The following is a 14,390-nucleotide window of genomic DNA, read 5'->3' on the forward strand; positions in this document are numbered from 1 at the left end:
GAAATTCTTCCTTCCGTTGAGGTGGAACTTCTTGTGGTTTAGTTTATGGCCACTGCTCCTTGTCCGGTCCCTGAGGAGAGCCTGGCACTTTGTGCAATCCAGCAGGAAGGCTGGGTGAGGGAAGTGCCATTCAGCCTCCACTCCTGTGTCTTCTCTGTACAAAGATTTCAAAACAAAAAATACCCTAAATTCTTTACTAGCACACCATAAATGTTGCAATTTCACCCAAAAGCAAGTGAATATTTGTGAAATAAGTTATACATATTTCCTACTGTACCAGCATTAAATATTGTCATTCTTTTCAGTCCTAAAAGCAGAACACACACATTGAGCATTGTTTTCTAAAGCAAAAGTGAAAGAAGGTGTAACAAATACCATATCAGGAAAAGAAAATCAACACAACAATGGCAAGATCCTTTTTCCTTTTTTGTAACTGTTTTGTGATGATGTCATGCCCTAGGCCAGCCAGCTAATTTTCCTGCCAAATGACTTTTTGGGAACCAGATTCTCAACCTGGAGAGGCTGAAATGACCCCCTGATTTTGTCACACACTTGCCACCAGTTTTGTGACACTTGTGCTTCCATGGAAAGGGCAGCCCCTCAGCCCCAAACACTGTGTTGAAGGGACTGGATGGCTTCAGGGACAGAGGGATAGAAAATACCTGGATTTCCATGAAGCCACCTGCAGCTCCTCCCTGCTGTTCCTTGGCTGTTCCTTACTGAGGGAGATCAAGTTGTGGTGTGAGACTGATGGCAGCCAGGAGCAGGGCCCTCAAGGTGACCTTGGCCCCTGTGAATCAGCCATGCTGACTTTTTCCTTCCTGCTTTTCCATTCTGGTTTTACAGCCTCTGCTGCACCTGGTGAGAGGTTGGTTGTGACAAGGGAATGTGCTGAGTCTGCCATGGCCACTGTCCCCTCCCAGGCTCTTTGGGTGACAGAGGAAGCCACTGTCAGAAATGAGGTGTAGTGGCCAGCACACCTCTCCTTCTCACCACCTTCCTGACATGAGCAGTGTCAGTGTTGATGCCTGTGCACATGCTGACACCTCGGGTAACATGGCACACACACTTTAGTGACCCCTCTGACACTGCCTCTGTGCTCCCTGGGCCAGCAAGTGTTCCTCCATACAGGAACAATTACTGTATATAAATATAGATATTATGAATATATAATATGTATATATATAAATAAAGAAGTATTTTTTCCTTCCCATTTGAACCCAACCTCTTACCTGTTTTACAAGTGCCTCCAATACTAGTGTGGCAGGGAAATTCAGTAAAATTGAAGTTTTTTAACAAATCAAACACGTTAGTCCCATCCACCCTGTCAGCCCTCTGTTCCCCAGACTGAGGAGTCCCAGCCACTCAGTGCCCCCTCCTTTCCAGCACTGCCTCATTTGCCTTTCCCTGTGTTTTGTCTCAGCCATTTGCTGCTGGGCTCCTCTGGGGATGCTGTGAAAAGGCAGCAAGCTGAGTTCCAGGGGCATTGCTGTCTCTGTTCTGCTGCTCCCTGTGCTGCTGCCTTTCCCCTGGAGTGCTTCATGCTGCTGCTTTCCATGAAACGTGTCCTGGGCAGGAATAGGGAAGGAGTTGGAACATTCCCATGCCTATACATGCCCCCGTGCAGGCACCACGAGTTAGAACAGGATTTTTTTGGGAAAAGCATTGCCTAAGTGAAGCCAAGGGCTGACTCACACATTCTCAGACCTTTCCCTGCTTTGCAGCCTCTCCCCACTTCTGGGGACGCTGGGTGGGCTCCGCATCCCTTTCCCCCAGGCTGATGCTGAAAACCCTCCATATCACATCCTCCCCAGCCTCCCTGCACTGGAAATGTGACATTTCCAGTCTGGGCTTTGCTACCTATGTGTTTGGGTTACCTTTCCTGTAGTACTTTTCCTAAATCAACTCTCAAACCAGTTCCCTCCTTTCACTATCATTTCCTTGCTTCAAATCAGCAACACTGTTACTGAACGCAGGAACCCGCCAGTCATGCAGAGCGCCTGAAAAGAGGCGCACAGCCACAGAGTCGCGGAAACACGGCCGAAAAAAGGAAGTTAATGTTTCCTGAAGGCTCCCGAGAATGACTGCGGGGAGGAAAACTACAGCTCCCAGCAGGCAGCCGGGAGCCAGGGAAGGGCAGGGTTCACCGTCACGTTTCCAGCGGAGCATTCAGGGTGTGCGCTGGTGCCCTGCCACCAAAGGGCCTCTGGGACGGAGGGCAAGGGGAAAGGCCAGCGCTGGCCTCTTCCTGTTGATCGCCGCCCTGACCGGCTCCGAACCTGCCTGGGTAAGCGGCCCCACTTTGTTCTGCTCATTTCCTTCTCCTACCGGAGCGTCAGCATCGGGAATAGGGAAGGGAGGGACGGGCGGCGGGGCAGCGACTGCACCCCCAGCCCCGAACCGTGTGTGGGGACACTGCTGGGGCCGAGGGGTCCCCCGGTGCCGAAAAGCTGCTGCTTTCGGAGGCTGGGCTGGAGATTCCTGTGCGGAAAACCGCACGGACCGCTCTCCAGCGAGGAAAGTTTCTTGGGAGTTTTCCAAGAAAGCCTGGGTGACACCGGCGAGCCCGGCTCCGTCAGTGCCCCGTCCCAAAGGGCTTTAGCCGGGGGAATCTTGGCTGGAGGCGTGCGGGGCTCGCTCAGGCTGCGGCTCCGGGTCCGCGGGGTGGTTCTGCCGCATCGCCTCCCGATCCCACACGCTGGAAGCAGGCAGGGGGAACGACAGCAGGAGCAGGGGCATCGCTCCGTGCCGGCCTGGCTGCGAGCTACCAGCCCCAAAAGCTGCCGGGGCAGCCTGCCGAGCCCCACACTCCGGCCTGGCGTCCGTGGGATGAGACAGCAGTGCCTCACCCCCCTGGCATGTCCCACGATAAATGCGGTTTGCATTAACCCCTGCTCGGACGGGAAGCAAAATAGCTGACAGCCCACGGGCTGAAGGTTCATATCCTCCCATGTTCACCTTGGGAATCACGGAGGAGGAGCCTCCCCCACCGTGATTCACGGTGTTTCTGCTTATCAGGTTTGTGGGCGTGTAGCTGGAATTGGCCGGAGCAGGACGGGATGGTGGCTGTGAGGAGGGCAGGACTCGGTCAGCCTCCGGAACAGCAGGGACACACAGCTCCCTATGAACGTCCGAGAAAGTGAAACCAAACCGTGCAGAAGGCAGAGCTCCGGGGGAAAAGGAAAATGGAAGAGAATCCGAGAGTGCATCTGCTTGGAGGTAAGTGAATCCTTTGCTTGCTCCATCTAGGAAAATCCCTTTGCTGCCAGTGACATGAGAAACCTGTGCAGAAGAAAAACAAACCAGTTAAAGAATCCCATCTTTTCCAGGCCAAGGAAAGCAAGTTGCCATCATTTTTTAAAGGGTGAAAGATGAACAAGTTACTTTCAGTTTTAGATTCTGATCTGTGACAGGTTTAGACTCTGTGTCCCAAGATGGCAGCACAAGGAATGCTGAAAAGATAGATCCAGACTGGAAGAGCTTTCTTCCCTACAACCTGGTGCTTCCCATCTACAAATGCTTAAATAATAAACCAGTTTTCCACCACCTCTGGTTGGAAAAACTGTGGAAGAGGCAGGGCAGGGAGTAGTTTGTGCCCAGCTTGAACAGCAGGATATCTCCAAGTTCCTCATGTTTCAGTTTCTACCGTGTACTTACATTCTGTGGGAGCTTTGTTATGACTAGTACCTATGAGTGTGTCAGTGATAAAGCGATGCCATCCCCAGCTCAGGTCTGTCCTAGATAGTCAGAAGTGTCACTGTAATAATCAGCAACAAAGAATGTAAAAATCATGTTCTGACAAGTGACAAGTGCAGCTTTTTCTCTGTTTTCAAATTAGAAGGGAGTTCCTCGCCCTTTTAATCAGTGTTTATTCTAATTATAGCCTAATCATTTATGTAGTGCTTGATCATTCATAAGCAATTTTTCACAAATAGTGCCTGAAATTTGAGCTGCACTTTGGTTTTGTGAGAGTCAGAATATGTCACAGATGCTGTTCAGTTGCAGGATCTCTCTATTGAATTATGCTCCAGTGTTTGTTTCTAATTAAATGTTGCCATAGCTCTTTGGGAGAGCAGCTCCAGCACAGAAAAACAGAGACAGAACATGAGCAGAATTATCATTTACATTCAGACAGATGCTTGAAGTGCATTGGCATAACTGTACTCAACAACAGCCTTAGGAATTCTTCAAATCCATCACTATCTGTGAAAATCCACTGTCTGTGGAAGATGTGGTAACATATTTTACCACTGAAGGAAGGAATTGCCTGCCCATCCCACCTAGGACACAAGCTGGGATTGAGTTAGCTTTAGCATGGCAGCTGTAAGGTCTGTGGCTTGGATTTGTGGGCTTAGAGAAAAAAATGTTGAAAACAGAGCAGTGTTTTGGCTTTTGATGAACACAGCATCAAGGCTTTCTGTCCCTGCCCAGCAAATACCCTGGGGTGGGGAGAAGGTTGAGCAGGGACCCAAGGTGGGAAAGGGGTTGTTGAACACAATACAGCATCATGCTTGGCAACAAAAAAATGGGACAAAGACAGAAAGGGAGAAAGGGGATGGCTTCCAAGGTGGCCATTGCTGGGAGACTGGCCTGGCATCAGTCTGCTTGCAGGAGGTGGTGAGTGATGCCTTTGCATCCTGATTCCCTCCTTCCCTTCACTCAACCCAAGAGTTTTCTCACCTCTGGTCACTCTGTTCTCTCCCATCTCACTGGGGGCAAACGTTTCTGCAGAGCCAGAACTGGGAGTTGTGTGGGTGGTGGTAAAGCACTGAGCATTCTTGACTCCTGTGTGGCTCACTGGGCTTGTGAACTCTGATCCCAACAGCTGGACCAGCCCAGGCTGAGGTGGGGAGCACAGCAGAGCATCCTGAGCACCAAAAGCCCACCAAGGAAACACCTGGGCACCAAGGGACAGGCAGGTTGCCTGAGACATCCTGCAAACCAGAGGAGGAGTCTGCAGTGTGTGAATCAGCTGCTGGTGGGGCAGAGACAACACTCCTGGGTTCAGCTGGTCCCACACTAGAGGAGAAATCTGCCCAGGAAATTGAAGTGCTGCCAGAAGAGTCTGACAAGACAAGAGAAGGTGTCTCAGAAAGACCCCTGGAAAAACAGGACTTGGATGAAGGTGAGTCTCTCCCCACCCTTGGGCCTGATAACCTGGGCCTTGCCTTAGAGGAGGCAGAGCAGGAGAAAGGGCTCCTGGTTCTTGGGCTAAAAGAGACGAAGTGCAGGTCTGTGAATTTTATTCCCCACAGCTGGGCTGGGCCATGAGAGTGTGGAAAGCAAAGGAGACAGCCCTGTCCACCAGGAACCACAGGAGCACGAGGAGACAACTGGGCAGTGTGAAAGTCTCTGCAAAGCAGAGGAAGATGCCTCATCTACAAGCAAGGCACGGAGCTCTGGCAGTGAAGTGACACATTTGGATGTGACTGGTGTGGAAGATGTCGCCAGGGGCCACTTGGCAGAGAAGAGCAGCAGTGCCACTGTCCCAGACTGGGAGCCAGAGGCACCCAGAGGGCAAGAAACACAGGAGAGCGAGTCCCAAGGCACATTAAGGAAAAGACCAAAAGGTGAGCTGGGGGCTGCACACTGTTGCTCTTCCACTTCCTATATTTCCCACTGGCACTAGAGCAATGGGATGAGATCTCTCATAGCCATTGTCACTTCCCTGGAGTTGTAAGGTATAAGAAATTATTTGGCTTCTCTCTTTCTCTTGCCTTTGGTTCCTGTTGTGCTGTGAAAGGCATGAAGCCACACTGCACTCTGCATTGTCTTTCTCCTTGCCCAGCCCCAGAGGAGAGAGCCAAGACTCAGGGCAGTATTAACCCAAAGCAGTGTTTCCTCCTCCTTTGCTTACTACAGCTCCATTTACCTGTTCCCTCAGCACTGAGTGGCACATTTCTTTTCTCCTGTTGCAGGGGACACAGCCCCAAAACCAGAGACTCTGTCCTCCCTGCAGAACATCACCACCCAAAACACAGAGCAGGAGAAGGCCAAAAAGTCCCTCCTGTGGAAAGGTGAGGAAAAGAAGCTTCCCTTGCATGTTACTCATCGACCAGAAGGCACTGATCCTCCAGGAGCAAGTAATAAAGCACATTTAATTACTCTTCTCTCTCGAGACCTTTCACAGCCTCTTCTGAGGGTTTGAAAGAAAAAACATCCCCTTAAATACAGGCTCAGTTCATGCCTATAGTGGCAGCTTCCCCTGCAGCTCTGCAGCCTCAAAAGCTGGCATATTGTGGTCATCATGCTGTGAGTGCCCTGGGATGCCCTGGCAGCTCTGGGGGGCTGCTGTGCTGAGGGTCCCTCTCCCCAGCCCTGGGGCTCTAAGCAGGAGCAATGATGCTGATCTGCATCAACACATTTCTCCTGTTAGAAGGAGACTCTGCTTTGCCTGGAGAGGGACACAAGGCATTGTGTCTGTTTTCTGAGCAGAAGCAGGGTGGCCTTTGTTCACTCATAGCATAGAGGAGGGCAGTGAAAGCAGCACTTTACCTGGGTCAGACACCTCCATATGTGGTGCTCTGAACAGCCACAAACCTAAAAAAAAAAAACAGAGAAAGGGGAAAAGAGGAAAGCTTGTGGGCAGCTGCAATTTCCTCAGGAAGGTTTGCACAATCCTTGCCCTCATCCCTGGAGCTGCAGCCTCCTCACCTGGCATATTGGAGTGGGACCTGCAGCCCTTTTCACCTTTCCTGACCAACTTGCTCCACTTTCCTAGTGCAGGGGGCAGCTCTGAGAGGGGAGAACTAGCCATTGTAGCCACTTTACAGCATGTCACTGCGGGTCACTTGGGACTGACTGCTGTTCCCCGTGTTGTGTCTCTCCCTGCTGCACAGGGCTTTTCATCCTGGGCCTCATAGTGCTGGGCTTCTGCATATTCTGCTTCGGCAGCCCCACCTCCAGCTCCCAGCAGCCCCGCAGGAACCCCACGCTGGAGGCCTTCCAGGCGCAGTTCGACCTGCTGCAGCTCAGCTTCCCGGGCCAGAGCCCCGAGCTGTGGCTGCGCGGGCGCAAGTTCCTGCGCAAGCACCTGAACGCGTCGCAGCCCTCGCAGCCGGCCATCATCATCCTCACGGCCGCGCGCCGCTCCGAGCGCACCCTGCGCTGCCTCAGCGCCCGCCTGGCCGACTGCTACGCGGCCGCCGTGCACGGCAGCACGGTGCACGTTGAGGGCGGCGGCAAGGCCGCGCTCCACAGCGACCTGGCCAAGCTGCAGGTGGACTCGGAGCTGAGCCAGGCGTTCCAGGCGGGCCGCCGGGCCGCCGTGGTTCACCGCTTCGAGCTGCTGCCCGCCGGCGCCACCCTCATCTTCTACAAGTACTGCGACCACGAGAGAGCCGCCTTCAAGGACGTGGCCCTGCTGCTGACGGTGCTGCTGGAGGAGGACGTGCTGGAGAGCCACATCAGCCTCCAGCAGGTGGAGGAGAGGGTCCGTGACTTCCTCTGGGCCAAGTTCACCGGCGCCAGGAGCCCCGGCTCCTACGACCGCATGGACTCGGACAAGCTGAGCGGGCTGTGGAGCCGCATCTCCCACCTGGTCCTGCCCATTCACCCCGTGCCGACCATCGAGGAGCGGGGCTGCTCTGCCAAAGCCTAGGGACAAAAGAGGCCAGAGCCCCGAGGAGGGTTGGGAACATGCTCCTGGCTGGCTCTGGTACAGGCAGAGGCACCACCGGTGTTTCGTCTCTTCAGTTTGTTCCTTGTAGGTTCCTGGGAACAGTTTGACAGGAACAAGTTGATCCAGGATATTTGGGCAGCTGAGTCCTGGAGGTGATACACACACTTCTTTCTGGGAGATGGGAACAGGGGGTGTTTTAGAGTTCCACAGGAGAACACTAACATGTGGGGAGGCAGGAGGGAAAACAGGACCTGGCAGGAACATTAGTGTATGGGGATGCAGGAGGGAAAACAGGACCTGGCAGGAACATCAGTGTATGGGGATGCAGGAGGGAAAACAGGACCTGGCAGGTAGCCTTTCTATCAAGAAAGAGACAAATAATGTTCACAATTAGTATGACAGAAAGATGCTGGGATTCAGCAGCTCTTTCATCTCTCCCTGCCCCTCAGCTTGCTGAAGTTGTGCACATCAGTCTCACAACATATTTTATCCAGGGAGCTGCTGGAACACAGAAAGGTCAAATTCCTCAAGGCCCAACATTTTGAAGGCATGCTTGAAAAAGAAATGCAGTTTGCCAGTCAGGGCTGTTACCTGTCAGCTCCAGTAGTGTCCCACTGGCACAGCCTGACTGACACCAGGCAAAGCCCAGATCCTCAGACAAACCTGCAATTCAGAGATCCCCTAAACATCAATTACCAGAAATTCCAGTTGTCAGCACTTGAACACTACCCTAATGGCAGGGATCCCAGGAGGGCATCCCACGTGCCAGAGAACAAGCTCCAGAACCAGAGAGCAGTGAAACTGCTGCCACTGTGATAGTGTGAAGCCTCAAGGGATTGCACAGGTGAAAAAGTGAATAATACAATGTAATTTAATGCTTGTCTCTCTAAAACAAGTCCCCTCAATCCCTTTGCCACACAGAGGCTGTGACTCCTCAGGCTGAAGCTTTGGTCCCACAAAACAGATTGTTCTGGATCTCTGGTCTGTGTGCAGGACTGGCAGCCTGTCCCAGCCTCTCCCCAGGTGACTTCTATTGATGAATGCAGATGTTAACATTGGTATTTCAAACCATGTAGGGTAGCACACCAGGTCCTTGCCCTCCAAGGGTACATTTGCCTCCCTGCCAGGCAGATGGAGCTCTGGCACCTCCCAAAGCAAGTAGGAGCAGAGCTGGGTTAGCTGGTAAAGACCAAATCTCTGCCATTAACACTAAAATTCCTTGACAAATTTTCTGTGCCTCCACTTCTGCATCCTAGGAAGAGAAATCCAAGTCCTGGAAGCACTGTGGTTTCCCCACACTGTGTTTTTGCAGTGCTGTGGGGCAGGGCAGCCAACTCAGGAGCACCTGGAGGGGCAGGTGCAGGTCACAGCATTTTTGATAAGCCAAGGGCAGCCCCAGGGACCAGCCCCACGTGCCTGTGCAGAAGGAGCAGCTGCAGCAGATGTGGCCTTGCAGAGCCAGGCTCTGTCCGAACAAGAACAAATCACAGCACCACAGTGTTCTTTAGCAGCTGCACATCAGGGTGCTCCTCACAGCAGCTGGACCCTGGTGTGGGATGCGTCTCCTGCCAACAGTGCCTTGCTCATCTGCCCCACCAAGGGCTCGGGGAGGTGCAGCCCTGCACCCCAAAAACTACAGCCTGTCTCTTCTTCCCCCCTGCCGTGTGCCTTGACCTGTCCCAGGACCTTAGTGGCCCTTAACTTGGAGGAGGGGACAAAGTGAAGGAAGAGGGAGGGTTATTTGTTCAAAGAACAGACTTTTTGGTTGGTTTGGGACATGAAGACAAGATACCACAAGGGTTTTTTTAACTGTTATAAACACTGGGCTAAATGTGAGAACCACCTGCTGGAGCCCATGGTTTGATACAAGATGCAGATTGCTTCCTCCTCTCCCTCTTTTCTATTGCTGTACACTACTTGGGTGAGAGAAATCACTGTATCCTGCTCTGCAGGGTGTGGATGTAAGGACCAGCAGAGCATTAATCATGCTATGCCAGTATTTTGGTGGAAATCTGTATTTTAATGTTCTCTCTCTCCATTTTGCATACTGTGTTTGCAATGCATAGCCCAGGTATGCAAAGGCTGAAAGTGTCACCCACCTGAGTTCTTCCAATACAGAGATATTTTTATGGCCTTCTAAAGACAAATATCTGCTTGCTTCTGGAACAGGATTTATATTTAAAAATAAATGGTGAGATTGTGAAAGAAGCCAGCAAAGTGAGACTGGAGTCTGACTTTTATGGAGTATTCCATTCTTTTTTCTCAGCTATTTTCATTAAGCTAAAGAGATCATCATATTAGGCAAAGTTTTCTTTAGGTCAGGGCTGTAGCTGTGCAAACAAAGTGAATATTTGCTTTTCCTGGAAAAACTCTTAACAACGTTTTTCTCAGTTGTTTGGGGCAGATATTTGCAGCTTTTTCAACTGAGGCAAAATTAAAAACAAACCCCCAAAGAGCTGCTGGATTCAACCCTGGCTGAAGTACACTGGGGTTTGCATAATATGTAATGATAATAAATGAAGCTGAAATCCACTGACAACTGAAATGTTTCAGAAACAGGAAAAGCAAATATTTCTCATTTCAACAGATTGGTTCCACTTGATATTCCACCACTTCAGCACGCTCAAACTTTTACTTTTGTGATAAATTACTTTGCCCAGCTCTAGCCTAAACAGAGAGAGCTTTGGAAAAGAAAGGATTTACCCTGTTAGTTTGGATTTTCTTCAGTTCCTGACAACAATAGCCATAACAATGGCACCTGCCTTCACATGGATGTCCATGTGATTGATTGCCAGAAGTAAACATCACCCATCTCCTGTTTGATGCCAGAGGAGATTTGGTCTTACACCACAGAGTTACATGAAAATCCAGTGTCCCCAGGTACAGCAATGCTGGTTTTTGATGCAAAAACCAGGCTGCTTTTTTAAGTCTTGCAAATGAATCCAAAACAGAATCCAAAGAGAGCAGCAGAACAAACTCAGAGGCAGAAAGGTGCACTGGTGGGGTTTTTTTGAGTCCCAATCTCTGCAGGAAAGGATGTTCAACAATCCTAAAAATCACCTTGAAAATTACACAGGACACAACTCAGGGGTAAAACCAGCCCTGGAAGGCCAGCCTGGTCTGCTCCACCAAAAAAATCAGTGCTGATTATCCTTGTGAACGTGCTGCTGTCCTGGAGCTGATGCAGCTTTGTCACCCTCAGCGTTTAAAGCCAAGTGGCCCAAGTGGTCAGGGACAGGGACATTCCTGCCACATCCCTCCTCACCTTTCTGCACCAGCACGGGCTGAAGTGGAAGAAGGCAGGGCACAAAGAGGAGGAGGAGGAGTGAACCCAGTTCAGCCACATCTCTCCTGAGAGCTCGTCTGCAGCTCAACCTTCCCCAGGGCTGCTCCCTCGGGGGCCACTTTCTGGCCCACAAAACCTCCATTGTAATTGAGATTTGCAGATATTGGGAGCTGGAAGCTGGTTTTATTTCCCACCTCAGCCTCTGCAGGGGAAGCAGCTGGACAAGGAATCACACAAAGGAGCTTGGCCTCAGCCTGTGGGACATGGGTCCATGAAAAGGCTCAAAGAATGCAGCTTAAAAGTGTGTTCCCCACAGAGGGAGGGGGCTAAGCCATGGCAGGCATCCCCCTGGCCTCTCCCTGTTGTAGCTGGACTGTGCAGTGGTGCTGAGGCTGAGGAGAGGCTCTGCACATCCCTCCTGAGGGCACTCAAGAGCCAGTGCAGAGGCACCAGGACAGCAGAGCACAAGGGATGGAAACAGCTCACACAGCTCACAGTCCTCTGAGGTCTGCTCCATCCCCTGGGAAACAAAAACCAGGATATGGCAACGTCCACAGGGCAGCAGACCTGGCCAGACAATGACAGCTTGAGCTGAAGGAAGCCCCTGATCTCTGTGTTAACAGAGCTGAATTCTCAGGGCTGCCCAGAGCAGTAGAAACAAGGATCAGCCACAGTCCCGGGCACAGCTTGTGTCTGCAGAGTGCCTGGACCACACAGGTTCCTCCTCACACAGGGAGAAAAGTCCAATTGCTCCTGCTCTGGGGCAAGCAGCAGGCTCCCTGCAGCAGGCTGGGCAGCAGCAGGAGCACACACAGGGCCAGTCCCACATGCATCTTTCTTAACTCTCAACCTCTATAATTATTATCCCAAGACTTTCCCCATGAGAAGGCAGCTGCTTACCTGTGACAGGTGAGTTGGGAGCAGAATGCATCAGCAGCCACAAACCATAGCTTCTCCATTCCAGAGGCCTGTGGTTCCCCTCTTGATTGTGTTTGGGAGATTTTTTGGGAACCTGTTGGCTGATGGAACCAAATCCAATGAAACAAGAGGCTGAAATAATCCCAGGAGACTTCTAGAGGCCAGGGGATGAGTGTGAATCAGTCCCAAACAGGATTGGCATCCTATGATGGAAAACTTATAGAGAGACAGCTGGGATGAAACCATGGGTGATAGCACAGGGGAGATCCTCAAACTCCTGAATCTTTAAACACTGCCTGGTGGCAGTTCAGACCTGCTCTCTGTTAGTAGGACATGTGAAACTGGAAAGCAACAAGGGGAAAGCCCCTTGTGATGCAAGCCCCTCTGTGCATGCAAGGCCACAGAGGCTGCTGCACAGGCCAGGCTCAGCCTGCTCACACACAACTTATCCCACAGCAGAACCAGCTGGCCCAATTGCAAAGCGGCAGCTTTACTTTATGGTCTGAATAAAGACAGCAGGAAAAAAAAAAACTTTATTGAGAGAATTGGATAGGAAATTAGTAGGAGGGTGAGAGTAAGTTGTGGTGGCTTTGTCAACAAGATTTAAGATGTATTTAATCAGTTGAATTACCAAACCTTTCCAGACACAGATTAATGTTGGGGGTGTCTCAAGACTACTTTATCTCCCATATCCTTGTTCCCACATTGGCTGAGAGTACTCAAAACCTCCTCTGCACCTCGAGGAAACAACCACACTGCCTGAACCCAGGATGTGAAATGGCAAGAGCAGCATTTTAAACACCATCCTTCTGCCTTCCACCCTGCACTTGTATCAGCCCTGTGAGCACGGGAGGCTCGGGAGTGATGAAAGGAGATGAAAGCAGGACTAGCAAGGAGGGTCAGGAGAGAGGGGCACGGAGGGGCCCTGGAGGGGAGAGCATTGGAGGCCACCTGGATTTGCCCTGTCAGGCTCCTGCAGAGCCTCACAGGCAGATCATCCTCTGCAAATCATCCGTGCTGCCTCCTCCTGCCTGCCAGGGCTCCTCTCGAACACGGCTTTGCACAGGGGCTGGAGAAGATCAAACGCTGAAACTGAGCTGAAACTGCTGAAACTCGCTCAGCTGGAGCCAGCCATCCCCTTTTCGTGCTTAGGCACAGCCTCTCCCACCACCTCCGTGCCCCTCCACAATTTTTCTTATCTGCGGGGCAGCAGCTGGCTCGGGAGGAACATGACACGGGGCTGCAGCAGGGCAGGACCGCCAGGAGCCCACTGAAGCTTTTGTCCCCTCCCTGCTTTTGGAGGCACAACCGCGTTCTTTGTCAGCGCTCCTCACCCTCATTTTCCCGGCTGGGTCAGAAGCAGATCGCGCCCTCCTCCCCTCCCCTCGCCCCTCTATGCCGGCAGACAGCTTTGATCAGGAGTGCCCCTGCTGACATCCCTGTCCTTCCCTCTCCTCCCTCCCTCCACCGGGAGGCTGAAACTCTCGCTGAGAGAGCGCTGAGGGCTCGATCGCCTCCCCGCACTAATTACAGCACATCTGGCAGGCAGCAGCCGGGCCGGGGACACCTGATGCCATTTCTGCACAGCCACGGATCGCGGCGGGCAGCTCCGGTGGGGCCGAGCTGTGCCACACGGTCACTGGCAGCATCCTGCCAAAAGCTGCCCTCTGACCACCAGCACGGCAACCCAGAAAGGAGAAGGCAAGAGACCAGAGAGCCTCTTCCAGTGCCTAAAGGGGCTCCAAAATAGCTGGAGAGGGAGGTTTTGTTCAGGGCATGGAGTGACAGGGCAAGGGGCAATGGGGTGAAACTGTCAGAGGGCAGGGTGAGATGGGATATTGGGAAGAAATTCTTCCCTGTGAGGGTGGTGAGGCCCTGGGACAGGGTGCTCAGGGAAGTTGTGGCTGCCCCATCCCCGGAAGGGCCAAGGCCAGGTTGGAGAGTGCTTGGAGCAGGGGAGGAATAAGATGGTCTTTAAAGTCCCTTCCAACCCAAACCATTGTAGGGATTCAAGCATCACCCAGCAAGAGCAGCTCCCCGTGTCCGGGGATGCTGTGCTCTGTCCTAGCACGGAGCTCAGGCTGCTCCAGCGCTGCTCCATGCCCTGGCAGGCAGAGTTTGCCTCCAGAGGGCAGGAAGGAGGAATCGGGCAGCAAAGGAGATTTGTGCGGGAGGAAACGAGCGGAGCGCTCCGCCCGAGAGCGAGGGGCAGCGCGGGAGGCTCCGCAGGGAGCTCTCGGGGGCTCGGGAAGGATCGCACGGAGCCCGAGAGAGCTCCGAGCAGGGAGCGGCAGGGCGGTGCGAGGGGCAGGCGGGGCGCGGCGGGGCCCGAGGAGCGCCCGGCCCCCATCCCATCCCCATCCCATCCCCATCCCCATCCCTCCATCCCTCCCCCGCCGAGCGGCCGCGCCGCGGGTCGCCGCCCGCCACCCGGCAGGTTGTAAAGTCATTAACTCCCCCAGCCATGCCGGGCCGCGCTCCGCGGGCCCCGCCGCGCCCGCAGCCGCCGCTGGTGGGGCCGCCGAGCCGCCTCCTCCTCCGCGGCAGCGGCAGCAGCAGCGCGGC

The 14,390-nt window shown here is 52.8% G+C and overlaps 1 protein-coding gene across 2 annotated transcripts; it reads left to right on the top strand.

The window, feature by feature from the left end:
* Positions 1-2,127: 2,127 nt before the first annotated feature.
* On the top strand, positions 2,128-7,677 carry TOR1AIP2 (torsin 1A interacting protein 2). Of its 2 annotated transcripts, none has more exons than XM_064720131.1 (6): positions 2,128-2,287; positions 3,019-3,219; positions 4,826-5,125; positions 5,256-5,570; positions 5,919-6,083; positions 6,840-7,677. In XM_064720131.1, exons 2-6 carry the CDS (start codon positions 3,186-3,188, stop codon positions 7,598-7,600), a joined length of 1,575 nt encoding a protein of 524 aa, XP_064576201.1. In that variant the 5' UTR covers positions 2,128-2,287; positions 3,019-3,185; the 3' UTR covers positions 7,601-7,677. The 2 variants fall into 2 exon arrangements, with proteins under 2 accessions (XP_064576201.1, XP_064576202.1); XM_064720132.1 differs by having other exon boundaries at positions 2,131-2,287; positions 5,919-6,017.
* The last annotated feature ends 6,713 nt before the right edge of the window (positions 7,678-14,390 follow it).

This window comes from Zonotrichia leucophrys, chromosome 8 (genome assembly GCF_028769735.1).
Source record: "Zonotrichia leucophrys gambelii isolate GWCS_2022_RI chromosome 8, RI_Zleu_2.0, whole genome shotgun sequence".
Taxonomy (NCBI): Eukaryota; Metazoa; Chordata; class Aves; order Passeriformes; family Passerellidae; genus Zonotrichia; species Zonotrichia leucophrys.

Bases quoted from the DNA above. Each gene is read 5' to 3' on its own strand.
- TOR1AIP2 (XM_064720131.1), top strand. From the start codon at position 3,186: ATGGAAGAGAATCCGAGAGTGCATCTGCTTGGAG. The intron at 5,126-5,255 runs GTGAGTCTCTCC...TATTCCCCACAG, and splicing joins AAAACAGGACTTGGATGAAG to CTGGGCTGGGCCATGAGAGT. The intron at 5,571-5,918 runs GTGAGCTGGGGG...CTCCTGTTGCAG, and splicing joins ATTAAGGAAAAGACCAAAAG to GGGACACAGCCCCAAAACCA.